Source organism: Chrysemys picta, chromosome 4 (assembly GCF_011386835.1).
Source record: "Chrysemys picta bellii isolate R12L10 chromosome 4, ASM1138683v2, whole genome shotgun sequence".
Lineage (NCBI taxonomy): Eukaryota > Metazoa > Chordata > Testudines > Emydidae > Chrysemys > Chrysemys picta.
In genome coordinates this window covers 105105947-105130455 of record NC_088794.1, presented here as the reverse complement: position 1 = coordinate 105130455, position 24509 = coordinate 105105947, and the positions used below count along the sequence as shown (strand labels likewise).

At 40.8% G+C, this 24509-nt stretch overlaps 1 protein-coding gene across 12 annotated transcripts in view; it reads left to right on the top strand.

Moving 5' to 3' along the window:
• The window catches only part of PRKD1 (protein kinase D1), a 305153-nt gene that overhangs the window by 279058 nt on the left and 1586 nt on the right, over window positions 1-24509 (top strand). For all 12 annotated transcript variants that reach the window (XM_065595395.1, XM_065595394.1, XM_065595393.1 and 9 more), the window contains 6 exons: window positions 31-103; window positions 1898-2004; window positions 3023-3184; window positions 4237-4335; window positions 6416-6683; window positions 22346-22431. In XM_065595395.1, the coding sequence (XP_065451467.1) occupies window positions 31-103; window positions 1898-2004; window positions 3023-3184; window positions 4237-4335; window positions 6416-6683; window positions 22346-22431 (795 nt within the window). The remainder of the gene's footprint in view (window positions 1-30; window positions 104-1897; window positions 2005-3022; window positions 3185-4236; window positions 4336-6415; window positions 6684-22345; window positions 22432-24509) is intronic.

Below are 24509 nucleotides of genomic sequence, written 5' to 3'. Positions count from 1 at the left end.
GCTTAATATGCATTATATTCATACCAACAGGATATTAGTACAGTATACCAAATCTTCCCAGATGAAGTGTTGGGATCGGGACAATTTGGAATTGTTTATGGAGGTAGGACCAATTGTTTCTTAATATGTTTTTGATATAAAAAAACCAAGTCTCAATGACAGGTAACATTTCCTAAACGTTCAGGGTATTTGGATTTTGAAATGAATCTGTACCATTCAGGAAATTAGCTGTCTGTTTAATATATTTCCTACTAAGAAACTAAACATTTTATTTTGCTTTAGTTTACAATATGTTACTTTATTTTTATTCTGTTTATAATTGGCAGCATCATTTCTCTACCCAGCACAGATATTACGCACAAATTCTCCATAAAGTTTAGTGAACACAGTAAACCTGAAGTTCACAGACATAAGTCTCTTGAAAGAGAAGGCCAAAAAAAAAGTCACGCCTTTTTCGAAAGAGAAATACTGTTGTTTTAAAAGTCACATATCTCATGAATGACTCATCTAATCCATTTCAACTTTGGGGAAAAAAGTCTCCTGGCAAGAGATAAAACATGCCAAATTTCAGATGGAAAGTACCGTTTTGTATGTAAAATCAGAATCTATTTACTCAAGTTCCCTGTTTTTAATTCAGTCATATCTGCTGACCTTAATGACAAATGTAAGTTTTTATTATGCTTTACTTTCATCAGCACTGCAGAGCGAACGTAGCTAGAGGAGAGTAAATAGGATTCTTTTCTGGCTTGCAAATCATGAACAGAATTGTTCACTGAATTTGAATTGCAGAATCTTTTTCTGGCAATAATTTATAAGCCAGAAAGAACACAGCTTGACTTTAAGATTCTGACTTGAGTTCACAGGGGTGTCAGTTGGGGGGGGGAGGGGGGACTTTTTGCTTGTAAACCGTGTCATTGCTATTTTTACAAAAATCCTTTCATTAGACTATAACAACAATTAAATAAGGAGCTGCTACTGCAACTCCATAGTATGGGAAATTATTTTCATTTAAACTATTGTCAGAAGGGTGGGAAAATAATTGTTTTTGTCAAGCAAGAAGAAAATAGAAATACAATGTCACAAACATATTACAATATGACTTTCCCTCTGGAAAATAGATATTAAGACATAATTGGAAAGTTGGTTCTAGTAATGGCCTGAATGTCATGTCAATGGAGAGAAAGAAAAGGGAGTTTTTAGTATAGGGCAACTAATCGGAAATGAGGTGATATAGGTTTATGCTTAGGAATGGAGCTGGATCAACCTCATAAAATTGTATTTCCTGTTTATCTTTCAGACTATATCAAAAAATTACCTCATTTGAATTTAGTGCTGTGAGAAATAAACAATGAGCACATTAGCTAATTTGGAATGATTTTCAATGAAGTGTGTTCATATTTTTGAGATAATGAGATTCGATTTGTGAATCACGTGTAAAATACATAGGAGTTAATCCTGCAAGGTGATGATCCATTAAAGCACTTAAGCCTGTGAGTAGTTTCAATGGGACTACTCAAATGCTTTGCTGGGTTGGAGTCATAGTGTTCAGAATCTTGCAGCTTTGAGTCCATAGTCTGAAAATCATATGGTTGAATTATTAAGGTCTGACTACACAGGTTCTTTTCTTTTCTTTTCTTTTTTTTGAGTATAGCCCAAATTAATATCATGTTTGAGCAGCTTTGTCAAATGATGATTTATTTAACATAAGAAATGCTCATTTGCTTAAAAAAAAACAAAAGAAAACCTCTAATGCCTTATACAATTCTACTCATCGCAAGCCTTCTCTTGAAAATGCTTGATTATTGTCCTCATAAAATACCGTGAAGATGAGATCTAAAAAATCAAATGCTTATCATCTCCAATCATGCTAATTGGTGTATTTTTTAATAATGTGCAGGAAAACATCGCAAAACAGGAAGAGATGTTGCAATTAAAATCATTGACAAACTAAGATTTCCAACTAAACAAGAAAGCCAACTTCGTAATGAGGTTGCAATTTTACAGGTATTTTTTTTTATTTTATTACCATTTATTTACTGTATTAACTTCACTTATCGCGATGTAAAATTCATATGATCCAATCCGGGTGATAGCTAATTTCATTGGAATGGTGCAGTGAAGTCCTTGATAAAGATCTTAAATGTGTTAAGTGATGCTTCTTTTTGAGAAAGATTTGAAAACAACTGCTTTAAATAATTCTTACCAAAATATTACTGGCTTGGCTAATCAGCATCCATATAAAGAGCATAGAAAAAATGTACTGGGATATAATTAAATGCTACAGATGTTTATTATTGTGAGCTGGCCAGTCAATGTGCTTTTTATTGATGAGGAGTAACTGTACCTCTGTGTCATTTGATCCTGATAGATAAATGTCTGCACTTGGAATCGTAAAGTCATGTGTTTTTTCCGGCTCACAGACCACCATCAGTAAAAGCTTCACAACTTCCAGGCACAGAACTAGCTTTTTGATTATTGGTTTTGTTTTTAGTTTTACCCTTCTGCACTGGAGGTCTCCTCCCCATAGGACAGATTGAGCTGTTGCAGCATTGGTCTTCTGCACATTGCATGCCCTGGAAGACACTATATGTTTTCTTTTAAACAGGCCCTTCCCTAAATTATCATTGAAAATCTTAAGAACTTTTTCACAGAAATACTGTTTTATCTGTTGGTTCACTATATAGAGCAACGGGGCCTCAATCACAATTGGTTTTAAAATAATATGAAATGGGCTTAGAGACCATACATTCTGACAGGCTACCATAGAAATTAATCTGTGCATGATGGGGTGTTAATTAAAACCTAATTACCATTTTATGGTCGTAAAATGCGAGTTGAAAGTTTGCAGATATGGATGAGAAAAAATTGTAGACCTTGAAATTATGCCTAAAATGTTCAACTGTCTATTTTTAATAAAATGGGGTGTATGGGGCCTGAAGTCTGAACAGCTATATAGAAATAGAGCTCACTACAGTATTGGGGGAAAACTCATTTGATTCATTGCTGTATTTGTCTTTAACAGAACCTTCATCATCCTGGTGTAGTAAATCTGGAGTGTATGTTTGAGACACCGGAAAGAGTGTTCGTTGTTATGGAAAAGCTCCATGGAGACATGTTGGAGATGATCTTGTCAAGTGAAAAAGGCAGATTGCCAGAACGAATAACAAAGTTTTTAATTACCCAGGTAAGAACCTAATTATAGAGCCAGAAAGATATTTAACATTGTGTCATCATTATTTGCTACATTTTCCTTTGTCATAATTTACACCAGTAATTTTTTTAAACCTGGTATTATATTATTAAGGACTGTGTTGATACCTTCGTATGCCCTGCCTATCATCCCCACAGGGCCCGATCCAGTAGGCATGCTCTCAGCATGCCTAATATCCACACAAGACAGTTAGGGTGGTGGGGAGATTTGAACAGAGGTTCCCTACTACTCGGGTGAGCACTCTAACAACTGGACTACGGTATATTCTGATGCAGGGCTCTGCCTCGCTTGCTGAAGCTGTTCTGTTGTAATTAAATATTAAGTGGGTCAGAGACAGAATGAAAAGGACTCTATACTCCAGTAATTAGGGCACTCACTTTTCAAATCCCTTCTACTCATCAGACAGAAAAGGGGAATTGAAGTGGTGTCTCCCACATCCCAGTTGAGTACCCTAACCACTGGGCTAAAGGCATGTTTACCACTGTAATACCTAATCCCTCTGTGGATCCAGGTGGCCCTCCCTATTTTCTTTCCACAAGCTATAATTGCTGTGAAAACTTTGAATGCACATTTTGAAAATGATAAAATGTAAAACTTGAACAGTAGAGCTTTGCAAGCCAAACTATGAAGCATTTTTGGAGTCCCAAAATTTCAGGGGGAAAAAGTAGGACTCCAGAACTCAAGGAAAGGAATTTTGTGAAAATTTGTAAATTGTGTGTTCATTTAGAATGTAAACTGTTTGGGACAAGAAGCTATCTTATTTCATGTTGTAAAGCATTTAGGAAACTTTCAGGCACTCTATAAATAATAGCCAGTGATGATAATAGAATTTTTTAGCAACTCCATTTTTTGAAAGTTTGGTAAAATTTATGTTTCTATTTGATTGTGTATTTCTCTAAGAAACTCTGAAGTGTAATCAATGATCCTCTGTTTATTGTTGTTGATATTACTGTCAGGAATTGAAATTAAAAATAAATAGAATGAAATTCTAAACTGAATGTTAATGATTATGAATTTCTTCATAGATCCTTGTTGCCTTGAGGCATCTTCACTTTAAAAATATTGTTCATTGTGATCTCAAGCCAGAAAATGTACTGCTAGCATCAGCCGATCCTTTCCCACAGGCAAGTGGAACACATTCTCTCTATATAAACATTGATGTACATTAAGAAGTCCCGACGTTAGATAATATTAGTTATGGTTAGGGCTCCATTTTTGTCACGGAGGTTGCGGAAAGTCACAGATTCCGTGACTTTCTGCGACCTCTGTGACTTCTGTGGGGGCCAGTGTGGCTGACCCTAGGGCCCCCCAAGCAGCTGGCTCTAGGGCCAGCTGCTCAGGTGGCCCCGGGGACAGCTACAGCCAGCTGCACCATCCGCTGCTGGAGTGGCCCCAGGCCCAGCCGCACCAGCTGCTGCTCAGGCATCCCCGGGCAGCTAGTTCTGGGGACCACCCAAGCAGCAACTGGTGTGGCTGGCCCCAGGGACTGCCTGAGCCGTGGTCCCCAGGTGGCCCATGCAGCCGCTGCCGGCGGCAGACCCTGGGCAGCTGGAGTAGCCGCTCCTCCAGTGGCGGTCCCCAGCCTGCCAGTGCAGTCGCTGCCAGCGGCCCCCAGCTGCTGGTGCCGTGGCTGGCCCTGCCCCCCCCACACCACAGCAGTCCCCCAGGGTGACCACCCCCCAGCAGCAGCTCACCGGGACATCCTCCCCCCACCCCAGCAGAACCCCCCCCAGCTTTTCCCCCAGCAGCAGCTCCTCCAGATGTTCCGCTCCCCCCCTACCCTCCAGCAGCAGCCCCAGTGCCCTCCAGAAGCAACCCCCTTAAGATTTAGCCAGAGATATTTATAGTATAAGTCATGGCCAGGTCACAGCCCATGAATTTTTATGTATTGCCCTTGACCTGTCCATGACTTTTACTAAAAATAGCCATTACTCAATCGTCGTTTTAGCTATGGTTATTTGCATGGACCAGGATTTTCAAAAGTGACTGGTGATTTTGTGTGCATTTGTTTATGTGTACCCAACTAGATACATCCAAAATCACAAGCTATTTTTGAAAATCTTGGACTCCAGTCTTTTTTTTTTTTTTTTGCAATAATCTTTGACCTGATTTTCAAAAAATCAGCCATGTCACTTTGTGTGCAGAAACTTGCAGACAATTGGACATCTAATTTGTACAATATTAAAATGCAATTCAGGTGTTTTACACATGCAAATGGATGGTTTTGGCCTTGCTGATTGGTCATTTGCACACACAGCCACAATAATCACACATCTGTCTGTCTGAAAATTTGGTCCATGATTGTGAAGAATGTGGGAAATATCTGTATTAATTTCATGAACATTTTATATATATATATATAGAGAGAGAGAGAGAGAGAGAGAGAGATCTGTGGGTCTGGTGGTCGTAGCAATTCAGGCTAAAGGGTATCTAAGGGTGAAATCAGTCTTAGTTAGTTTTGGATGGAAAGAAACAAAGTAAATGGCTGTAGATATCCCCAGTTGCTGGTACTGAAATGGATAGTGGAGGTTATAATTCCTTTTAAGTTTGCTTACAGTAATTTGGAATTGGGAATCTGACTGGGCCCCTGGGGGGTGATCCCATATTGAAATTGCAGGGACTTTCAGATGGGAACTCTTAAACAAGGAGCTTGAAAGTGATTAAAGGCTAAGCTTCTGAAGAGACAGGGAGATGTAGGTCTGCAGAAGAGCAAATAGTAGCTTGGTCCTCAGGAGAGCAGGGAGATACCAAGACTACATCTGGCCTATCTAACTGATTGAAGGAAATGTTAGGCTTAACATTTATGTATTTAGGCTTTTGTTGCTTTAATCCTTTTCTCTCTACTTATTATGTTCCTATAGATAAATAAATAGCTTGTTCAAAAAAAAAAAAAAAAGTATCTGGTGTCACTGTGTGTACCAACTGGTCACAGTTCCTTGAATCTGCTGAGGAAAGCACAGATGGGAAACTGTTGATCAAGGCTAACAGTGGGTTGAATTGTGTGATTCCCCTCTGAGAGAAGTGCATGCATAGGCCTGTTACTTGAAAGAGGTGCCCATGGAGAGACCGAGAGAGACAGGACAAAGACACAGCCCACCCCTGAGCCCCAGCAATGAATTACAAAAGCATCTGAAGTAGGCAGACAGTAAAACAAAATTAAAATGTTATTTCTATTGATTTTACTATAACACTTTGTTCAAACAGGTAAAACTTTGTGACTTTGGCTTTGCCCGAATCATTGGAGAGAAGTCATTCAGGCGCTCAGTAGTGGGCACACCAGCTTACCTAGCTCCAGAAGTGCTGAGAAACAAAGGCTATAATAGGTCTTTGGATATGTGGTCTGTGGGAGTCATTATTTATGTGAGCCTTAGTGGTACATTTCCATTCAATGAAGATGAAGACATTCATGACCAAATCCAGAATGCTGCTTTCATGTACCCACCAAATCCCTGGAAGGAAATCTCTCATGAAGGTAACATCCTGTTTTTGATTCTAGAATCTGTATGCCTATACAGTATAACTATATTGCCTTATATTGGGTTTTTCTCCATTTGACAAGTGACAAAAAGAGATTAAAATTACAAATCAAATCAAGTATCATTCAAACTTTTTAAAACATCACTCTTGTTAGGCCTTCTACCATTAGGATCATTGTTAAATTACAATGAACTTTTGTGTTATCAGTGTGGAGCTTTTTGTTATGGAAATAATAGTGTGATGCAATGAGAATTTTTCTTGAGTCTCCACGGGATTTAATATTCTGTACCTCCTGCACTGTCTGACTTGTGGTGAAATAGTGCATTTCAGAGTGTGGGGGTGCAGTGTTAGACAAAGTCTGGGCAAGAGGGCCTTGAGTGAGGGGCACAGTTATGTTCATGTTCCTTAATTCTTCAGGCACTATAAGGATTAAAAGAGCACGCTGAGCTACATGTTGTATTGTAACAACTGGAGTGACTTCTGACCCTTGGACACCGTGGGTTCAGGCAGGAAGGATTTTTTAGAGATGCTGGGTGTGTGAGCAGCAAGTTGGAGTGCATTTTTTTCTTGCCTTACCTGCCGCTTTCAGTACTGATAGTTCCTCCAGGTAGGGTTGCCACCTCTGAGGTACAAAAAAACAGAACATCCATCATGGAGCCAGAGCCTTTCCTGTGTGGTCTCCGCTTTTTCAATAAGTTCAATAATAACCTGGCCACGCCCTGTTCTCGAGTTGGAGGTGTTGTGGTTATGCTATGGGAGTGGTCAGAGCCAAGGTAGCCAGCAACCAGCCACCCGGATAGGGGGAGTGGAATTGTGTTTCTGTTGGAAGCTGTCAGGGCTAGGCACAATGTGACCCTTCCCCTTTCTGGTTGAGCTCCTTAACCCTCCCCTCCACAGCTGGAGCTTTGATCAAAATTGTGGTGAATGGTATATTATTACACAACTGACAAAAACTGGAATTTTTAATGTCCCAGGAATACTTACAGATTTCCTGGGACAATTGCCTCAAAAAAAGGATGATCCTGGGGAAAGCTGGACAGGTGGTGACCCTACCTCCAGGGCATTATGCCTCTGTGGGCTGAATACTGCTTACTCCCCTAGCTAGAATCAGTTTCTGGGGGCCACCTTCCACTGCTACCAAAGCATAAATGCAACTGGACGCTGCTCTCTGCTGTTTGTGGGAAATGCTCACTTTCCCTGATTTGAGGTTGAACTGTCTCCCTGCTGCTGCACTTATCTGCCTCTGCACCTCCTCTTCCTCCATCCCCACCTATCTCTACAACCCACTTCTCATCTACAGATTGCTTCTGTATCTTGCCACTGTCTCTGTAGGTGAGGTAAAGGGGGAATTAAACAATTACAGAGCAGAGGGAGTCACAAACAGATTGGTTTTCAGGAGCAGAACATGAAAACAGCACCACAGGAGAGACTGTGGAGGGAAAGGCTTAGCAGGTAAAAGTGTGACACTGGGAACTAGAGCACTAGTCAATAGTATCAAAGACTGCTGTTAAATATAAAAGAATCAGTATGGATAACTGACCTTGGATCTCTCTAGGGAGATCATCAACCAAGAGTAGTGAAATATCTGAACCAGGCCTAACCAAACAGAGCTGACTGAAAACTAACTGCCTTCAGGTGATGGCTGCCTGACTTCACCACAAAGTGTTTGTGTGTAATGGATTTCCTCAGCCAAGTTGAGTTTCCATTTTTAAACAGTTGTTCTATCTTATTTCTCTCTCGACCCCCACATCCAAAAATATTTCTTTTTCTAAACTTCCTTGGTGAATGTTGAAGCAAAAAAAAAAAAAATCAATAGAAATAATAGAATCCTAATTTAACTACATATGACAATATATACCAGGGAGAGTTAAAGAAGTAGAATTTAAAATATCCTGGGGAATGTTCCTCTAGTGGTTAGAACACTTGGAAGTTAGAGACTTGGAAGCAGGAGTCTGGCTTTTATTGCTGTCTCTGATTCATTATGTGACTTTGGGCAAATTAACTATCTTCTCTGTGCCACCGCTGACATGTTTAAAACATATATAATAATACCTCCCTCAAAGGACTGCTTTTAGGCCTAATTAATTGTTTATAGAGTGCTTTGAGACCCTTGGATGAAAGGGGCTAGAAAAATGAATACATTGTGTCTGTTGCTGCATTTACAGTGGCAGAATAAAGTTTGATAAAATCAACTGAAAAAAAGAGTTTAAAATGTTGTAGAAAAGTACACATAGAAAACCACCAAAAACCTCCACAACTTTTTATATTATGCATTCTGATTGAATCTGAGTGTTGTGCACGATGCTTTACCTGGCATTAGAGAGATAAGCAGACAGCAATCAACACAGAAGAGGCAGCAGGAAATTGTCTCCCACAAGTCCCCACTACGGCAGACAGAAGATCAATCTCTACATTCACAGCTGAAGATTCTGTAGAAGCATCTATGGAAAACCCACCTGCTGTGGTGTTATCTCTACCCTTTCCAGAGTCACAGCCTCAGTTAGGAGAGTCATCAGGTATAATTCTGCAGAATGGAGAGTCTGAGCTTGTCATATATAAAATGGGGGAGGGGGAGAGAACCACCATACATTTTAACAAAAGATCATTGATTTTAAAAATTGCTTACACATTGTGGTTGTTTTATATATTTACAGTTACTTCATTGTTTGATCAGTTAGCCCGTATTGGAGATGAATTGAACCAAAATCCCCAGTCACAACAACCTGAATTTGTTTGAATTCAGGCAGGAAATTGGAATCTGAATGCAACTCCAAATTTCGCAAGCTGGATTTTATCTCTAACATAGACTAAATAAAACTCTCACATCTAAACACTACCCATTAACTTTAGTATGTTCAAAAACAGATGCATGCTATCTATTTTGGGGCCAATTCTTGTCTAGATGATATTCTCGATAGTACAGTGATAGTTGAAACATACTATAGCTGGACAAAAAATAAAAACCTATCGGGAGGGATTTCAGTTATTCTGAAATGTTCAAACAGACTAATTTTTCAATTTCATTATTTTAATATATTTTATTTTTATTTAAAATGTTATGAAAATGGTTTTGATATTCACTTTTTCAGTAACTTTCAACACATATAAAAAGGAACATTCTTGTGAGGAAATTTTTAAGGAACATTTTTCAAAAAATAAAAGTTTCAGCAGCCCTGAAGGTACCTGATGGATTTTACATTAGAAATCTGGGGACTGGGATAAGTGAATGACATAAGAAAATCATATAGCCTAATGAAGCATGCACTGACGTCTGACATGGTATACTATACCCCTGTGCAGCTGAGCAAGCACTGCAGAGACAATGAAGACATGCTGGATAAAATGTTTTCTTGAACAAAGGGATAGAGACCTCAGGGGATATTTACTTTCTTAGGGTATGTCTACAGTGAAAAAAAAAGGCTGCAGCAGTGCGTCTCAGGGCCCAGGTCTACAGACTCATGCTCGCACTGCAATGCTAAAACTAAACACATAGGTGTTCCTGCTTGGACTGGAGTGCTGGCTCTGAAGCCTGGCAGAGGAGGTGGGTTTCAGAGCCTAAACTCTAGCCTGAGCAGGAACACCTACACACCTATTTTTAGCACCAAAGCACGAGCACATTGTGCACAAGCCTGAGACTTGCTGTTGCAGGGTTTGTTTATTGTTGTTTTTTTGCATTGTAGACATACCCTTAATTGACTCCAAAGAAGTTAGTTCTTGTAGCCTGTGGTCAGGTGAGAAGCCCTTTTAGGTCATATGAATTCAGGGTCTGAGAGGTTCAAGTTGGAACTAAAAGTAAGAAGATAATTGAAAATGGCTTCCAGGTCCAATGGAGATCCATAGCTAGAAGAGAATTCTGTGGTATAACCAAGTGCATTCTGTAGCTAGTAAAATTCCCAAGATAAACCTGAATTAAACCTCGTCAGATGAAACCTGGAGCAATTCAGTGGAATTCAGAGATTAGCTGAGACTGGCTTGACAGTAACTGAAGACAGAGGATATAAACAAAAGGTTGCCAGTAGATAGCAAGATGAGATGTTGAACGACATAATTAAATCTGTTTTTGTACAAGATTACCAAAGAAATTACATCACCACAGTAACCCAGATTACTTCCGTTATACGCCAGAATTTAAAGGCATTGAACAGCATCCAGCTTCCAAAGTGAAGTTAATGTGTGATTCGCCAAAATGAAACAAACCACCACCTTTGTTTGTGGACACAGGGCACTTTAATGTGAAATAATTTGAGTTCACCCACAACAAATTTCAAGAGTAGGCCAGCCCTAAGACTAATATATATACTTAGCTTTTTGAGAGATGTTTCTCATGAAGACAGGTTATTATTACAATACACAAAATCAGAGGTGGAGAAAATGCATTTGCTTGGTTGTAAAGCACCTTATGTTAGAATTGTTTACCAAGTTTCTGGAGAGAATTGTTCAGTTTTGGAAGCCCAGAATGTAACAGTTCTTTCATATCATCTACCAGCTTCTTCCTCGCCCCAACCTTATGTTACTATGTTTAGTTAACAATTTTATATTCCTAAAGACATAACCTGGATTACAATTACATCCGGTTTATAAAACAGCTAATGATACAAAGCTATAAAACATGTTGATTGGATTTTTTTGGTCATTATTGTACTGTGTGCAGTTCTTAGGAAATTTTGTAATGTGTACATTTTCAAAAGGATGCTGTAAATATAATTCTGAAGGTTATTTGTTTCCCAAAAAATCAATTTACATTTTATTGACTAATATGTGAAGGAGGGCGGAACCAGACACAGACATGACAGTAATAATAATATAGTGTACTGGAGAGTATTGTGTGGCTGTGTTGGGACTTTCCTTTTCTTCTTTTTGGCTTTAGAAAGTAGCAATACTTGCTTTTAATTTATATATGAAAAAATGACTTGAGCTTTCAAGGGGGCATTTATGATTTTGAAAATCTAAATATATAAACCAGCATTATATAATAATACCACTTTGCTATTTTATAGCATTTGTGACCCTTGATTTCAGAGTGCCTTACAGAGGAATATAGGAATATCATTATCCCCATTTCACAGATGAACCACACACACAAAATATTTGACATCACTCTGTGCATAATAAATAGAAAAGTGTAACCCTTTGGTTACATTTCAGAATGCTGTTGTGGTTACTGAACTAGTCACCCAGGGCCAGAAAGCAAGCCAAAGGAGAAAACTACAAAAATACTGATAACAGGCTTGTTTGTTCCAAGGAACAATGACTAGAATGGACATGTGATTTACTAAAAATTGCTTATTGTTCCGACTGTTCTTTGTGTTTAGATGGTCAGATTCAAAGCAAAACAGATGGGGTATTAGACCAGAGCCAGAGGAAAATTGGAGAAGTAAAAAAGGTCACACTCCCTGCTTTCAGAGTATTTACATTTCTTGCTGTTTTTTCCCCCTTATGACTATCTTTTATTACTTGTATTGTGGTAGTGACTAGAGATTTTAATCAAGGATCAACTCCCATTGTGTTACGCATTGTACAAAAACACTTAACCTAAAGATTATTCCTGACCATAGAGAGCACTCCCATTGGCATAATTACTCCACTTCCGCAAGAGGTGGAAGCTATGTTGGCTTTTTCACACCCCTGAACGACATAAGTTAATTAGCTTAAGCGGTGATGTAGACAAGCCCCTAAGTGTACAATAAGGCGGATTCAACAGACAGGGAGCACAAGTAAACAGTGTGATGATACTGGTTACCATGATAAGGAGAGGTTACAGCACACTAGCCGCCTAATCGTTGAGTTTTTGTAGGCATGATAGCAGAGGAGAGTTTTAAGTAAGGATTTGAAGGAAGCAATAAAGGTGGCTTTCTGGATATTTACAGAGAGCTCCTTCCATGCATTGCGGGGGAGGGAGGGTAGCATGGGAGAAAGCATGAAAGTGTTTGTTGGAAAAGGGCAATCAAGACTGGCATAATTGGCAAAGTGAAGGCAGGCATCATCTTCATAGCCCATGAAAGATGAAAGGTAGGGTGAGTATAGGCTGTGGAAGTCCTTAAAAGTGAAGGGAAGTAAAAGAAAGAGGGAGGTGGGGGAGGAATGCAAATAGAGAGGAGAGGAAAGAGACGAGAGGAGGATATGGTCAAAATAATGAGCCATGATCTTTGCAGAAGTGTTTGGAATGGATATAAATGGGGCAATATAAAAGACAGGATTTGTCAAAGTCATAGAGGAGGAGGTTGCAGTACCGTGAGATGAGATGAGGTCCTTGGAGAATTTTAGCTGTGTGGATGCAGAGGAAAGTCCAGATGTTCTGCAGGAATACATGGCAAGATTTAGACATGGCCTGATCTAAGGGTCTACAGGAAGGATGAGTCAAGGATTATGTCTTGTTTATGATCTTGAGTGATACATAAGATGGTTGGTGTTGACCATGGTGACAGAGGTGAGGCAATCCTAATTATTCTTCTATTATGGAGCCCCATCTAATTTTTTATGCTTGTGCATAGGTTAACATTGTTCAGCAATATTCTTGCTAGGTACATCCAGTAGGTCTGAACTGCTTGAATGGAAAATGATTTTTTTAAATGTTCTCATTATGTTGAAAATCTTTACGTGATATATAACTTTCTATTGGCAATCATTCACTCAGCTTTGGCTGTTCTCCACATCATAATGAGCAACGCTGACATACTTTTGAGTGGTGAAAGAGAAAATACAGCCATGACGCCCAAAGCATTCTCAGAGGATTTGAGCATTTATATTATGCACACGAATCACAGTAATGCGTAGCATTGATTGTCATAGATGGTAGCACAATGGTGCTAAACTGACTGCATAGTCAAACTTAGTCCTGCAAAAAAACTGAGACAGGTTACATGGTCTTGGATTTATGGATGTAGTTTTCATTTTTATTTTTTTTAGCAACTTTCCTAACTGTAAACTCATGGCCAGATTTTCAAAAGTGGGAAATGTTGGGTACAGAGCTGTTATTAAAAATCTGGTTCTCAGTGAAGTTGATTATTTTAGACATCTTTTGGACATTTATGAAGAATACACTTAATACTCTTCATGTTCTGTCCATTAATTTAGTTTATGTAGTAACATGTTGACAAAATGGACGAATCCTCTTTCTTAACAAAGTCCAACAGTATCACAGTTTAAAGAGATCTAATGCCCTTTTCACTAAACATATTGTTCGTTTACTTTAGCACTTCTCTCATCTGTAACAATGACAATAGACTAGTCAGTTTTGTTTTCAGGATCTCGCGTAATACTGGATCAATGCTTCAGCTTTTGAGTTGTGAACAATGCAAGAAAGAGTGTGGTTGTCTACAAAGTTTTACAGGAAGGAGAAATTTTATGTAGATATTTGTATTAGTGTTTTATTTTGCAAAATGTTAATACAAAATAATTAAGTTTTGGTCTCGAATTTGACCTGACATTCAGGCTCCTACTTTCAGTTGGCTCACTACCGTATCAGATCTCTGAAAGTTCAGTGTCTTTCCTTAAAAGGAAATGTATCATGGAGAGGTGTTTTTTTGGTCTTGGGTTTTTTTTGTTATGATGAAAACATACAGCATTTTTTGAAAGAAAACTATTTTAAGTCTCCTTCAGACTACAAGGTACTTTCAAATCCACCAGACTTAAACTGAGGATTTAATTAATATCTAGGACTCTGATGACCCCTTTGGATTCTGCTGTGGCATTATGTCCCAGAATTACTATAGTACTTCCCTTGTAACGTTAAGTGTATATTGTTCCTATTTCTCATTCACATTCTTTTTTTAATAAAATTATGATAAATCTTATCTCCTGAACTGCAGAACTGTCAGCATCCTAAAGTATAGTTAGATGCCTCAATCCATTTGGTATGTTATTACTTTATAACCATAGGTGTATGTAACATAATGCCATCTATGTTTGGTATCTCTTTTAGAAAAAAATAATAAAATGATGGCAAATAAGGTATTCTCTCATTTGATGATGTGCACTTCCACAATGAGTAATAACAGTTCTTTACAAAGTAAAACTATCCTGGATTAGATACATTTATATTATGGAGGTATTGGTAGTGGCTCCTTAATTAAGGTTGAGATGAGTTTTGCAGTTGAAGCATGGATTCAACCACTTTGTTATGTATGAAAAATATATCGTTCCCAAAATTACAACACCTACTCCTTGAGTACAGAATTAACTTTGAGAATTTATAAGGAAAGCTCTTAGTTTAGAAAGTAAAATTCATTAATGATGTTTCCTTCAAGAAATTTAGTACCTAATATCAGAATTGTTTTTTGCCCCCAATAATCTCATTAACAGAATGACAGATTCTTTAAAGTTCCCATATAGTTAAAACTTATGGAAATCTTGGGCGTAAACTACATTGCTCAGGTGTGTGAAAAATCCAAGTGTACTTAAGCCAAACTAACCCCTTGCATAGACAGTATCAGGTTGACAAAAGAATTCTTCTGCTAGCCTAGCTACTGCCTGTCAGGGAGGTGGATTACCTACACCAAAAGGAGAGCCTCCCATCAGTGTAAATTCTTCTTCGAGTGATGGTTCCTATTGTATTCCACCAGGGTTATGTGCCTGGAGCCAGAGCTGTTGAAAGCAATACTGTTTGGCGGTCTGTGCATGCATCTTGTGCCACCTGTGGTTTTGCCCGAGGCAATAAAGGGGGCAGCGGGCTGCTGGCGTCTCCAGTTCCTTCCTCCTGCTGCATGGAGCGAGTCAGAGCTTATCTCTCCTATCGTCCTTGTGATGCACTTTCCGAAATTTTACAAAATATCCTTAGTACTGTTAGTAGTTTAGATTTATTATTTTGTTTGTTTGTTTTTTTTGAATTTTCCTTTCATACTAGATTTAGCACTGGTGATGCTGCTTCAGCGGTTTGCAATCCATAGTGTTTGAGTCTGAGGTCTGATTATTTTAGAACCTGGTTTTAAAAAAAAAAATCAGTCTCCAAGTGTATCCTCTCTGATGGACTGCAACCTTGTCATGGTGGAGAGGCTTGTGTGGGCTAAAGACCCTCAGAGCTACATCATGTGGAGCTTTCATATTCCTGATAGGATCCCCCTTTGCAAGCAGGTCTGAGATGAGGCTCCTGACTAACCACGGTCCAAACTTCACAAGACCCCAACAGTGGATTAGGCGCATATAGAGGACCTTTAGTACTCTGCGGCTGTGAAGGCAGATCAGGGTTGCAGCAGGAGGGAGGCCCGTGGCTGTCCTGGTTCTCCTTGCCCCTGGCTCAGGGTTTTCCTCCTGTCAAGTCTCTTGTGGTCAATGCCTGCACACCAGTTTCCCCACGTTAAAAGATTTCATGCGCAGGCCTCTGCCAAAGGGCTCACACCCGCACAAAGCCCTGCAGCGATGGACAAGTGGCGGTGAAGACAGGAGCAGTGATCTCTGGGAATCTTTAGTCATAAATTTGCATACAGGCGGCAGCCGTATGACAGTTGTCTTTTGCTTGGATGAGACAGAAGTGCATTTCAGCATTAGCAATTGTGACTGAGCAGGTCTTTTTAGGATCCCCTCCGTGCACCCCAAATGGGGAGGGGGCTAGAAAAGTTGCCCCAAACATAGGCTGTCTCACACTCTTCCAACTGGTTGGCCCTATCCAATGGGATCACTGAACTCCATGACCAAAGCAAGAGATAAGACAATGAATTTCGCCACCTGGAATGTCTGCACTCTTATGGACTCTCAGCACAGTGAATGCCCAGAAGGACAAACTGTCATAATTGCCAGAGAACTGGCAAGGCTCAACATTGACATTGCATCTCTTAGTGAGACCTGCTGAACCAATGAGGTCCAATTAAAAGAATGGAGGTGGCTATACTTTCTTTTGGAAAGGAAAGCCATCTGAAGAGAGAGACATTCATAGGATTGGCTTTGCCATCAAAAATACTATCGCCAGTCAGCTTTTGGAGCTTCCCGTGGGCTCAATGAGCGTCTCATGACTCTTCCGCTCAAGCTCAGCAACAATCAATATGCCACAGTCATTGGTGCATACGCCCCAACACTTGATGAGGAAGACAACAAGGAGCAATTTTATAGTGCTCTTCATGCAACTGCCACACCTAAGGCAGACAGACTCCTGGGAGATACATCCTCACTCCAAACACTGACACCTCCTTGACTATGTTATAATCAGAATTCAAGATTACACAGATGTCCATATAACACGAGCCATGAGATGTACAGATCACTGTTGGACAGCCCATTGATTAGTAAGCTCAATCATATACCTGCAGCTCCACCACACCGCAAACACCCCAAGACTAAGCAAAAGCGGTACAACAGCAAAGCACTTCAGGACCAAGCCAGCTGCGAGATGTTCCAGCAACACCTGTCTGAGAAACTCTCTAACTTGCCTGATAACATCATTGACACTCAAGAGCATTGGAATCAACTTAAAAATACCATTCGCAGTGCTGAAACTATAGGATATTCCATTCATTGGCACCAAGACTGGTTTGACTAAAACACTAAGGAAATCCGAGCATTAATTCAACGGAAAAGAACTGCATTCTGTAACTGGCAAAATTATTCCTCTAATCAATGAAAACATGAGGCTTGTCACTTGCTCAAAGACGAAGTCCGAAGGAGGCTACATGACATCAAAAATAAGTGGTGGCAAGAGAAGGCCTCTGAGATCCAGGGTTTCATAGACCAGGATGACATGGGAAGCTTCTTTCAAGTAACAAAAGCTATACATGGGCCAAACTACTAAGGCCCGACCCCTTTACATTCCCAGGATGGTGCCACCCTCCTCAAGGAAAATGCAGCAATTAAACAACGATGGAAAGAACACTTTGAGAGCCTACTAAGGGCATGGCTACACTTGCAGATGTAAAGCGTTTTGAGTTAAGCCAGCCTTCCTAGAGCGCAGTAGGGAAAGCACTGCAATCTGTCCACACTGACAGTTTCAAGCGCACTGGCGTGGCCACATTTGCAGCACTTGCAGCGGCATTGGGAGTGGTGCATTATGGGAGGGGTGGGGTGGAGTGTGACAGGGGGTGTGTTGTGTGTATGGGGGGGAGATAGAGTGGGTTTTTGTGGGGCTGAGAGCATGTCAGCATGCTGTCTTGTAAGTTCAGACAGCAGCAGACCTCCCCCTTGCCCCCCACCCCTCTCTGTCTCTCACACAGCATTCCACAGTAATGGCTCGCATGCCGGCTGTCAGAAACAGAGCTTTGAAAGGGCATTTTCATCATTCCTACAGGAGTTCAAAACAATGACAAGAGTGGCCACTTGACTTATGGGATGTTTCCGGAGTCCGATCAGAGTGCAGTAACGCAACATTCACAGTGATGCCCGGGCGTTGTAGCCAAGACGCAGCAAACATTATTCCTCTCGCCGAGGTGGAGTACCAGCAGCACTGTAGCCACGGAGTCAGATCGCTCTACATGCATTGCCAGCGTGGACAGGTAGTGAGCTAGTGTGCTTGGGGCTCCTTTATTGCGCTGTAACTCGCAAGTGTAGCCAAGCCCTTAACTGCGAATCCACAGTCTCTGAAGACACCATCGAGTCTATTTCACAACACTCGGCAATGGAACACCTTGCTGAGCCCCCATCTTTTGAGGAAGTCTGGCATGCCATCACCCAGATAGAAAAAAAACACAAGACACCAGGCCCAGGCGGCATCCCAGCTGAGGTTTTTAAAGCTGGTGGAACAATGCTCTAGCACAAACTTTGCCAACTCCTCGACAAAATCTGGACCTGTGAAGAAATTCTACCTGACTTTAAGAATGCCAACATTGTTACAATATTCAAGAAAGGGGACATATCTTTGGGCTGGTCTACACTGGGGGGGGGGGGGGGGGGCAGGAATCGATCCAAGATACACAACTTCAGCTACACAAATAGCGTAGCTGAAGTCGAAGTATCTTGGATCGAATTACCTGGGGTCCAGACGGCGCGGGATCGATGGCCGCGGCTCCCCCGTTGACTGCGCTACTGCCGCGCGCTCTGGTGGAGTTCCGGAGTCGACGGTGAGCGCGTTTGGGGATCGATATATCGCGTCTTAACGAGACGCAATATATTGATCCCGGATAAATCGATTGCTACCCGCCGATATGGCGGGTAGTGAAGACGTACCCTTTGTGTGGGAACTACAGAGATATTGCTCTCCTCTCCATCGCAGGGAAGATCCCTGCCCGGATCCTACTAAATCGCCTTCTTCCCCTGGCCAAGGAACACCTCCCCAAATCACAGTCAGGCTTCAGGCCATCCTGAGGCACAACTGACATGATTTTCATGGTATGACAGATTCAGGAGAAGTGCAGAGAGCAACACCAGGAACTATTCATGGCATTTATCGATCTAACCAAGGCCTTTGACTCTATCAATCATGATGCCCTATGGAAGGTGCTGTGTAGGTTTGGCTGTCCACAGAAATTCATTTCCATCATCAGACTACTCTATAATGGAAAGACTGCCACCATTTTGTGCAATGGCTCAGAGACCAAACCATTCATCATTCGCACTGGTTTCAAGCAGAGCTGTGTCATTGCTCCAACACTTTTCTACATTTACCGTGCTGTGATCCTGATTCTCATCCGTGACCACCCTCCTGATGGAATTGGGATTGAGTATCATATGGATGGCCAAATCCTCAATCTCTGACATCTCCAAACAAAATCTCAGATCACAAGAATTGGCATCACTGACCTTCAGTATGGAGATGACTGTCATTTTCTCTCTCTTTCTCATGTGCGCGCGCACACACACACACACACACACACAGACACACGCCAACATGCAAAGTACCCTAAATCTTTTTGCAGATGCCTTTCACAGCCTGGGTCTGTCTCTCTCTCTCTCTCTCTCAGCATTGGGAAAAACAAGGTACTCTACGCAGTCCTCACCTGCACAAACTACTTTTCGTACTCCACAAATCACCATCGGTGGAGAACCCCTGGAGAATGTGGATCATTTTCCATACCTTGGTGGCCACCTCTCCCAAACAGCCAGCCTTGACAAAGATATTGAATACAGGATCCACTGTGCAAGCACATCCTTTGGAAAACTACTCAAATGAGTTTTCAATTATAAGGATCTGCAAACAGGCACCAAATCTTGGTTTACAAGGCAGTTGTCATCCCCACCCTTCTCTGGGTGTGAGACCTGGGTAACCTACGGACAACATCTCAGGCAGCTGGAGTGGTTCCAACAGCGCTGCTTCAGGACTCAGGAGGATTCTCAGGATCAGCTGGGAAGACCGACACACTAACATCAGCATTCTCTCTGCAGCCAACATCAGTAGTATAGACGTGCAGGTCATGAAACACCAACTCTGCTTGTCTGGCCACTGTGTACGTATGCCTGACACTCGCCTCCCAAAGCAAATACTCTTCTCTCAGTTAAGTCAGGGAAGAAGGGCTCGCGGAGGGCAGTGGAAGCGTTTCAAAGACATACTGAAAGTACATCTTAAAAAGGGAGGCATCAACCCAACAAACTGAGAGGACTCAGTGCGGAACACAGCACAGTGGTGCCACACCATCCACCAAGTCACAGCTCACTTTGAGGAGAACAGATGTACTCATGAGACAGAGACGTGACAAAGGAGGAAAGAAAGGGCACAAGAGTCCAGCCAACAACTATGTGTCTTCCAAGATTCCACCTGTCACTCCTGTGGGAAAATCTGTAGGGCACAAATTGGGCTTCTCAGACACTTAAAAATCCACCAAGGAACCCCCTTGGCAGATATCATCCTCGCATCGAGGGATAGCCGAAGTGTGACTTTGTGAATCTCCAATACTTTAATAATGCAATTAAATCAACACAGATATTATAGGTCTATTTTCAGAATTCTTTCCATTGTTTGAATTGCCCTTTTTTAAAAGAACTCCTATTGAGGTTGAAAAAAATGTATGATCTTTGAGAACTCATAGCTGAGGTCCCATACAACGGCAGAAGGGCAAACATAGCACCTATCTTTAAAAAAGGGAACAAAGAGGACCCAGGAAATTATAGACCACTAAATCAATTTGTAAGCATCTAGAAAATAATAAGGTAATAAGTAATAGTCAACATGGTGCCACGCTTCAAGGTTCAATTCAGACCAGTGGCGGGGGGAGGTGTCACCACTTGACCTACAACCTTGGGTGCCTTTCAGTGCTTTGCTGCTGTAGCTCTCAGCCTAGGACACTCACAGCCAACCCACAAGTATTCAGGTCACCCCGAGTGTCTGTGTGCTAAACAGCTCTGGTTTAGCAGCCGGTCTACAGCCCCACGCTGGCTTTCACCAGGCTTGGTTACAACCAGCAAGGTGACCTCAACACACTCCCAGTACCAAATTTCCACAAAACCATGTGCCCTGAAGTGTCCAGCCCTCTCCTGGACAGCTCAGGGAAATAAAAAAATTTGTTGCTTCTTTAAAGAGACAAAAGCACATTGCAGCTTATTAACTTAACTGGGGTAAATACATTCTTCCCTTCAAACACTGAGTTGGTTTGTAGTAATAAACAATTAACAATAGGACATAAGTTAAGTGATCCAAATGAAAGGAATAAAGTTAGAAAAGATTACAAGGAATAAAAGTGAGGACATGCATCCGAAAGTGTAAAACTTAATCTAGCAAGATACAGGCTTTGTTCTATGTGGTTTTGCTCACCAAACCTTCATTCTTCCAAGTCATGGTTGACTTTCCCGTAGTCAGGGCCTTTCACAGAAGTTCAAGATGGTGTCTTCCTGAGCACATTTCTCACCTATATTCAGTTCTCAGAGACTTCAGCTCCCCACTCTCCTTGCTTGAAGGACCCATCTTTCTAAGCTTGCAAGAGCTCTGTTCGCTTGTGTCTGTATAGCAATGGAAGATAGCTTCTGCTCTTGCTTGTATCTTCCAAAGTTCAATTACCTTGTTTCAAGAGGCAGAGTGACCTCATGCTGTTTTTCCCTTCCTGTGGGCTTCCCACCCCCTGTAAATTGGGCTTCCTGTTTTTGATTACACCATGCTAAAATGTACATAGAAGAGAGGTAAATAGCTGTCATGTTCACTCCTGTCTGGCTGTTTTTTGCTTTGTTTAGAAACAGACGGTAAAGCCTAATATCCATAATTCCTTATATAGTGTTAATATATATATTTTACAATGCTGTTAATCACTATTGTATTATAGGCTTTCATAAACACCTCACTTGACAAACATTTATAATACAGTAATATTGTATACAATCAGTCGATTCAGTTGCTTATTACTCGAGGTTCAGACCCCTTGTCTTTACAGCCCAGATAAAGTTTATCTTCCCTGCTGGAATCTGTCTCTGCCTCTTCCGCCCACCCCCACCCCGTGCTTTTTAGCACTGTTTACTTTATATGTAAATGGACCTTCATTGTCTTTGACTGATAACCAGGCAGGTCATAGAAGTAAATACACAGGAAATTCTTTTGTGTAAGGCAGAGCTGATTACCAACTCCCTTTTGATATGCCTGGCTTTAGTCATCATTCCAGAATAGATCCGTAACTCTTAATACACACATCCCACAAGAAGATTAATGATCATGAGTTATTAGTTTTCCAATGACATATTACATGACACCTTTTGGATACAGATTATAACCACACTGAATTGGTCAGACCAGCTGAAACTCATTATCTGAGACCTGTGAACCCCTTCCTGCCATACATTTTTATATTTCAGCATGATATGTTTTGAAATTATTTTTTTCAGCTATTGATCTCATAAATAATTTGCTGCAAGTGAAAATGAGGAAGCGCTACAGTGTGGACAAGACGCTAAGCCACCCATGGTTACAGGTAAAGCTGCACTTCATGCTTTTTCCCTCCTTCTCTATGCATATTTAGATTCTAAACATGAACATTTTTTGGTCTTTAAACAGAGTAGAAGCTGTAAACCCTGATAATTTTCTCAATTCCAGGCAGCCTTTTCCCTGTGCACAGGATATTATTTATTTTTAAGATAGCAAAGTTTCATATTACTAAGACTTCATTACTTTTACAAAATATGCTACTTTACAATACACTAGTGTACTGTGAAATACCATAAAAAACTAAGCTTGTCAAACTAACTGAACAGCATACACTTCGTGCTGTAGAATCTTTTTTTTTTTAAAAATCCTGATCTTAAACCCATTATAATTGATAGAAAGACATTCACTTCAGTGTGCTTTGGATCAGGTCCTAATTTGCTTATTTACGCAGCTAATTAACTGGTAGCAGGTCTCCCATGCATCAGTGTGAATTAGCGAAGTTCTACTGTGTCTTCAAGGAGAATACAGCATTGTTATTATTTTTAATGAAAGGAAATTTTGCAAGTGTTAAAGCTGTTCTTGAACTTTAAGTCCAACAGTACCAGTTTCTCACACTGAGTCGTAGGCTTTACTATCCAATGGAACTGTCTTCCAGTCAGTTGTATGTTGAGACTTAAGTTGGAAGCAGCCAAAACCTGTTGCAGGGTAAAATACAGAAAACTAAATGGATGCAGGCAGTGGGTGTGCATTGGGTCCCCTATCAGAGAGGTTTACCATTCAGAACCTGATTCCGCAAGGTATTGAAAGTCCTTAATCTTCCACTGAAGTCAACAGGCATTCAGAGAGGTGCCTGCAAAGCACCCTTCAAAAGAAGTTGAGAATTTTCATCACTTCACAGGAACAAGCTGTAAGAGTGGGGTGAGAGGGAGACAGTTGTGTTCCTGATGAGCCTGAAGTACTGGCATGTATATTAGGAGCTCCTAGACTGTACTGGTATGTAGGCTTTAATTTCAAAGTTATCATTTGTAGTCATGAGGCAGTGAGAATCCTGGGGGTCATAGAAGCATTTGCCCCTAACCATTTGGAGATATGTACTTTCCCCCTCATTCTGTAAAAGGCTCCGGAGTAAGTAGCTTCTTATACAGCTCCCACGATTGTGATATTTAATCACCTCCCACAGATACAAAGTGTACTGACAGGAATATTTCTATCTATCTTCTCCTATTGACAGGGACTAGGTATTTATGAACTATTTTAGCTACTGTTTGAGTGAGAAACCAAAATAAATCACAACAATGAATGTGGAGGTGCTTGGTTTGTAGCAAGCCTTTAAGGCACTACTATTAATGTTTACTGAATCTGTCATATTGTTCAGTTGTTTTACAGGCTATGTAATTTTTCCACACCACATTTTCCATTTAATTGGACATGAATTACTCTTTTTGCTGTCTTATGAAAAGATATTCACATTGGTAATAGAGCCTCTTCCACCCTTGTACATCTCTCTCTCAAATATCAACATCTCCATTAGGAACCGGCTATAAAACTCAGTTTCTGAATTAAATTTTAAATTTTGGGATGTTTGTTCCTGCCCACTAGCATTTGTTGCCATTTCTCTAGGCTGCAAATCAGACTGACTACATTTCCTGTTTTAACAAATTTAATAAAATTCCCAATGTCTGTTAATCTAGGTTCTTACATTGCCCTCCTCACCATAGTATTTGATCTATGTAATTAATGGATTTTTCTCCTTTATACTCCCCCTATTGACATAGGGATTCCCATTTTACAGATGCGGAATGGAGGTAGAAGCAGAGCCGTCCCTAGGGTATGGCGAATCAGAGCAATCGCTCTGAGCCCCGTGCTTTGGGGGGCTCCGCGGTCCCACACAATTGGCCGGTGCGGTCAGTCCCGGAAGTGACGCATTCATCACTTCTGCCCTGGGCCCCGCTCCCCACTAGGGACGGCCCTTGGCACAGGATTAATTAAATTTCCCCAAGTCACAAGAAATCTGTGGCTGAGTTTGGAATTAAGCAAGGGCTCAAGTCCCAGTTTAATGCCCTATACCCCTTTTCTACCCGTAAAATTGACTGTGCAAATAATTTCAAGGCTACTTTGGAATCC